This window comes from Hypomesus nipponensis, chromosome 10 (genome assembly GCF_054491055.1).
Source record: "Hypomesus nipponensis isolate SF chromosome 10, ASM5449105v1, whole genome shotgun sequence".
In the NCBI taxonomy this organism is placed as follows: Eukaryota; Metazoa; Chordata; class Actinopteri; order Osmeriformes; family Osmeridae; genus Hypomesus; species Hypomesus nipponensis.
In genome coordinates, this window is record NC_140370.1 from 8,152,158 (window position 1) to 8,158,683 (window position 6,526).

A 6,526-nucleotide genomic window follows, 5' to 3' on the forward strand; every position below is an offset into this window, starting at 1 on the left:
CTGGGCACTGAAATTCTTGGGACAAGACAACGCAAAGCAACCTGGCATAACACAACATAAGTACTTAAAACATAGATTATATCTATGATAAGCTAAAAAAAGCCCCCCTTCTCACAGTGCGTGCGTATTCTGTTATCTCGGAGCACACTCTTCTTCTTACCACACCCTGGTACCCTGCGAATAGACCAGGGTTCTTAAAATAGACTTTACATATGTATCTTTAAACATCCCTCCTGCACACCGTGTCCTCTTCTGATGAGGGATGTGTTCTTTAGGGAGGAAAGTTTGATTGTAGTATAATGATATTGACAACAAATACTGGTAATACAGGATAAAGAACCTGGAGCACGAGGTTGTCTAGTAACAGAGGTTAGCAGAAGGACTGCGTGAACGGCAAAATCCTAACAACTACACTGAAAAAAACGGTGACACCTGCTTGCTGATGACCCAGTGTATGTGTGTAATCTGCCTGATTAGATGTGGACCCATGGGTATTCTTACCTAGTCCTTCTCCAGACGTGAGGGGAAAAACTGAGAGAATCTGAAGACAAGGCAGTCTAAATTCACTCCGCACTTATTGAATACAAAAACACTCACTTATCACCAACCATATCTGTAACAGTACCAGTCAACCAAGTGATCCAGCAAGGTGCATGGCAAAGTAAAAGTCATGGTTTATTATTTCAACGTTAGAAAATAATGTATCATATAAACGTTAAAGATCCGCTGTGGAGATCAATAGTAGCCAGCACCATGTCAACTCATGATTCATAAATAAACACTTCACGTGACTGTTTTACCATTCCATACTGTGACCCGTGACAACAACCTGGCATTTCTGGAATAAAAAAACAAAAATTAGTCTGTAATTTATTGTCTGTTGTATTAAAAACAAAAATCCCTTTTGACTGTGTTTCCCCTCCCAGTGGACAGTGCAGACGCCCTCGTTCTCGCTGTCAAGGGGGGCTCGGTCCAGCTGGACGTCCAGGCCAGCCTCAAGGGCATGGACATCGAGTACATCTTCTGGAGGTTCAACCTCACACACAGCGTGTTGCGCTACAGCAACGAGTCCAAAAACCCTCTGAAGGTCTACCAGGAGTACGAGACCCGGGTGGACCTGAACCCCAAGACTTACTCTCTGGTTCTGAAGAACCTGCAGGAGACGGACAACGGGATCTACAGCGCCAAGATAACAGACCACCGTGGGTACGAGAAGGACGTGGCTAAGCATGAGCTGCACGTTCACGGTGAGTGTCTGCACCGTGGTAACCATGGTTTCTGGTGGCGTTCTGAAGTGAACATACACGGTATTGAGTAGCATTTCTCACGTTTTCTAACATGGCTAGCGATCTTGGTACATTGCTCCCGTGCTACTCCGACATGCGACAGCATTCCCTTTGGTAGCGTGTGAAGCTGACCTCTGACCCCCCCTGGTCTCTCCTGTGTCCCAGAGGCAGTCCCAGACCTGGAGTTCACCATGCTGCTCATCTACTTCAACTCCACCGAGGGCTACTGCAACGTGTCAGTGACCTGCACGGCCGGGGCCAGCTCCGTGGCCTACACCTGCGACCGGGGCGGCTGCACCCAGGACCTGGCCGACCTCGTCACGCCGCAGCTGCTGCTGGGCGTCACCGGGGCCGGCGGCACGGTGGTGTGCAACGCCAGCAACCTGGTCAGCGCCAGGAGCCGGTGGGGCCGCATGAGTGACGTCTGTGAGTGTCGGAGCGTTGGTTCACCGGGCGCTACGCCGATACCGGAATACCTCACTTGGCAATTGTCTAAACGCTGTGCTTGGCGTTAAAAGTGGAGGTGTGAAAGTGAAGCATTCTTCTGTAAAAGCAAAGCAATGACAAAGGTGGGACTGTGTGTTTGTGGGGCTGTGCATGTGTGTGTGTGTGTGTGTGTGTATGAATGTGTGTGCATCCGTGCATACGCATGTGTGTTTGCATGCGTGTGGTCGTGTGCACTCGTGCATGTGTGCACATGTGTGTGTGTGTGTGTGTTCCTCTCCAGGCACTGAGGAGCTGGTCTACTCTCCCATGTCTCTGCTGGGGCCCGCTGTGATCCTGGTGGACATCCTCACAGCCCTCCTCCTCATCTACCTCCTTCTCTACTGCCTGGTCATCAGACCCAAACACACTGGAGGTACCACCAGCACGTCACGACTCCATTCAATCACTCTTACTAAATACACATTCATTTCAGTGACTAATTACAATCACTCATCATGACGACTAATTACATCCGAGCCCCTCCTTTCAGTAATAAACTCTAATCTCCTGTGTATCAACAGTATTCACCACTACAAAGAAAATGAAAATGAAATGTGCTTCCATCGAGGTAAGTCTTTTGAGATTATCATGTTCTTACCACATTTATCTTTCTCAATCTACATTTTCTGTTTATCAAATTCTGTGTGCTCTTTTCACAGTTGCTGCACGTGAATGAGTTTGAGGAAGTGTTGAAGGACCCCTCCCTCCCAGACTATCTGAGAGGAGCAGCCATCTATAGCATATCACGAGGCAGGAAGCCCCCTCTGCCTCGCCTGGGAGACCCCATACCAGACCACACAGACACCTACACACTGGCCAGACTATAGACCCCAGGAATGTCTCACTAGATCAGTGGGAGTCTGAAAGACAGACTGAGGTGTAATTAGACCTCTTGGCCACAAGAAGGCAGGTTTGCATCTTATTGGGGATAGAAAAATAAGCTGTTGACGTGTTTACATATGACTCACTGCGCTGTCTTGGTCAATCCTTGTTCAACTTCGTAATATCAGACTTTAAATATGGGTTAAGAAGAGAAAAAACTTCAAGATAAAAGCTTGTTAAAATGCACTTTATACATGTATTCTATTTAATTTTCGTGAAATGGATGCTTTGGCCTGTCTGCCCTTTTCTTCTTGACATTTTCCTTAAAACTGTTTCCTCTGACAGGTTTATTTACAGGTTTTTTTCCTCCTTTACTGAATTTGCAGTGTACAAGGAAGCTGAGGTGCTGGATCCCTATAACCAATCCTTTTGTTGACATGTTGCAGTGTATTATGGAAATGTTTGGTTGCAACTTTGGTTAACGCATTTAGGATGTCAATTGTTTGTCAAGCCTAGTATTTCATGAATTGTTGAGGACGTCACCCACTCTACAGTAATCCATGGTTTTACCAGAAGAAACTTTAGTTTGTTTGGTCGCAGTTGGTGACAAAAGTTAGCATTTTAGTATTTTATTGATTCTATTTGTATCTGGGTGTCAACCTGCCCCCACCTCTCCTATGTTAAAATCTGGAGTTGCTGGACAGGGTCTCAACATGATGGCTCTCACACCCCATTGTGTAATTTACTGTTGATAAGAAAGGGTCAATAAGTGGTCTGATTGGTTGTTCTTGTGCATAAAATTTGTGGTGAAGCATTGTTCTGTGGATTCTTCATCTCCTGAGACCTTCTCCTTAGTTTTGATTGTTTGGACTATATTTAACCCCCTGGGAGCAGTATAGTGCTACAATAAATCAAACAGTACTTTATTCAATTGTAGCTGCAAAACTAATCATGAATGTCTGATCACATTAACACACCAATAAAACGGTGTTCTGAAAAATGTCTAAATGTCTCAAATTAGATTGACTTTGTGTCATATTAAAGCCACATGATTACTACATCTACAACACACACCACTGCTCTTAGTTTTCTTCTTGACTGCTATTCCTTTCAAAACCACAAGATGGCGAAAGTGTGTTGCAGATTGTGACCGTGACCAGCCCTCTCCTCTGTCCCTCAGCCTCTTTGCCTCCTGGAGACAAAGACAGTGACATCATCTGCAGAGGAACAGAGGGTGTACGAAGGACAAATGTCTTGGAATGCATGACATCACTCTCCCACCATATGATAATATCACAGCTCGAAAGATGAGTGCAACATAGAAGACCAATACAGCCGACAATCTGTAAGGTTGACAATGAACTCTCTGAATGGGAATTAGGAGTGGAATGGGATGACGTGAGTGGCGTGCAGCCAAGGTTATATCTGCAGTTATTCCTCTCCAGAACAGGTAGAGAGTGCCGAGGAGAGGAGGGCTAGGGTGTCACGTCTCCTACAACATGACCATGACCTCTTCCTCTCCATTTCTCATTTCATGTCTGTCTCTCTCTCTCCATTTATCGGTATGCATTCTCTCTCCCATCTCCTTACCATCTCTCTCGCTCTTCTTCTGTCTGTGCTGGAGAATGGGAGGGGGGAGGGGGGAATACACCTGACTGTTCCCTCTCAGGCCTGTGTCTATCATAAAGGCCCAACTATAAAATACTAAGTCATTTTCTTCTACAATCCGACTTTCAGATACAAACTTGGATTTTGTCGGCTGAATTTGACCGTTTTTTGTTCTTTCCCCAACACTTTGACGATTTGTTTCCCAGTCATGGATGATGCATGTCAGTGCATAAAAACAGGGGGTTGTAAGTACTCAGTGTGAGACCAGGCAGAATTTTTCAGGCAAACTGGTCGAAAAAACAAAGCCACAAAGGAGACAGTGTCGTTGATCTTATGAAATCTGTGTCATTTCTTTATTTTCTGTAATACTGTGGAAAAATAATTACATACAATTTAAAAAATACCAAATAAAACAAATACAAAAACAAAAGAAGAAGAAAAAAAAAGAATTTAATCAAATGTTTGTTTTTGTAACTTTTCTCTTAGTTATACAGAGAAACAAATACTGAATGTGAAACCAATAACAACAATAACACAGGATATAATCCTATTATAGTCCTATTTTAACAAATAATACAAAACTTGATTGTGACAGGAATGAAATGGAGGAAATACCCACTCTCATACACACACACTCATTTTTTTTTAAGTGCAAAGATCTTATAAAATCCTTCATAGCACTGATCAGAATCATCATAACAACGAGCAGGAACAAATTCCAGAATCATGGCGGTTCCCGAAGCAGTTAGTTAGTGAGCGTCACCCACTCAGCAGCTGCATGCAGCATTAGTGTCTTCGTGTCCTAAGGCCTCATGATGTCTCCATGTCTCTCCATCTGTCCCTTGCTTCCATTTATAGAGCCCCAGCGACCCTACGATCACGCACGTCGCACACGCACTTACACAACACTTGAGGTCATCAATACACATGCACACTCACAAGCATACACACACATACACACAAACTGTACACCCAAATATCTGCTGCATTTGTTCGTCTGCTTACGTTTTTTGCACAGTCTATTGGCACCCACATGAGATTCAAAACACTACTGTAAACCACATCTGACAGTCCTGGTCACAGATAGCACAGCACAGGACCGATCAGAACGCCTGCCTGGGGTTCCCCTTCAGCTGAACCTGGGCAGGGCTTGGCCTGGGTTTAGTCTGGGCAGGAAAGAGTTGCTCTCTCACTTATGACTGGGGTATGCAGTCATTTTGGCTACAAACACATATTTACCATTCTACCTTTTCTATGATAGCCCCATTCACGAAAGAACAAAATACATGAACATATCCTTTCATTCTTTGATCGTTGATGTCAAACCATGATGTTTTACAATAAACATAACATGACAAGAAGCACACAGATTTTTTTGTAAAGGAAAGGCATTTTAAAAATCCAATGGACGATGAACATGATTGGAATGCGCTTATGAAGCTATTATAATGTTTTGAAACAGAAGATTGCATCCTTCCCCCAGTCACCTGGACACACACACGTCTATATATGTACAACTATATATCTAATCTACTCCTATTGTACTATAGGTAAGAGAACTGTATCAAAAGCTACTAAAGAAGACCAAGAGAAGGTGACCTAGAGGAGGAGGAGGTATAAAGTGTGGTTTGGGATTCTTTTCTCTCGGCTCATCGCCTTCTGTGGATGCAGCCTTGTCCCAAATAGAGCTACAGACCCTGGACCCTAAACCCTGGGCTCGAAGACCGCAGACCTTCGACTGAGCTGCAGCTGAAACGCTGAGGTACCGCATTAGGGACGTTAACATCCACCTTCCTAGCCAGAAGAAGAATCCCCCCTCAAGCTCCAGGGTTGATGTCTGGGTGTATTAGTGTCAGGCAGGGCTACACCTCACATGAGCAGTATGCTCAGTTTGTCAGGCTGTGTCTAGGGTTGCCTCTAGGGACTGGGCCAATGCAGGAACCTCACCACCACCACCACCATTATTTGACCCCATTGTCCGTGAACCTGTTTTCTCCAAGTACTGGTTCCTGTTCGACCTCCCTCCATCCATGACGACCCACAATCTTCTCTGAACAGTCAAGATAGGACAATTCAATGTCAAATCAACTGATGATTGTCAACATCCTATATGCTGAAGATACATTGATGACATGGTCTGAGTTCACCCCATTTTCTAAGTCCCTTTTCCGATCTACTTCCTCAGAGTAATATGGTTAGACTTCAAGCCTTGGTGAACAAAGTCCTCATCCGAGAGACCTTTCATATTTTTTACAAACCCTTTATGCAAAAGCCATGTTTAATAAGGGTCATAACCACAAGTGCACAGAGGAGGATGCCATTTA

The 6,526-nt window shown here is 44.5% G+C and overlaps 1 protein-coding gene across 1 annotated transcript; it reads left to right on the plus strand.

Annotated features, from left to right (window-relative positions):
• The first annotated feature begins 852 nt into the window (after positions 1-852).
• Positions 853-3,578, plus strand: LOC146271482 (uncharacterized). The gene is made up of 5 exons (XM_084708120.1): positions 853-1,247; positions 1,452-1,712; positions 2,014-2,145; positions 2,294-2,340; positions 2,432-3,578. The coding sequence occupies exons 1-5, from the start codon at positions 1,004-1,006 to the stop codon at positions 2,597-2,599; spliced, it is 852 nt and encodes a 283-aa protein (XP_084564246.1). The 5' UTR covers positions 853-1,003; the 3' UTR covers positions 2,600-3,578.
• The last annotated feature ends 2,948 nt before the right edge of the window (positions 3,579-6,526 follow it).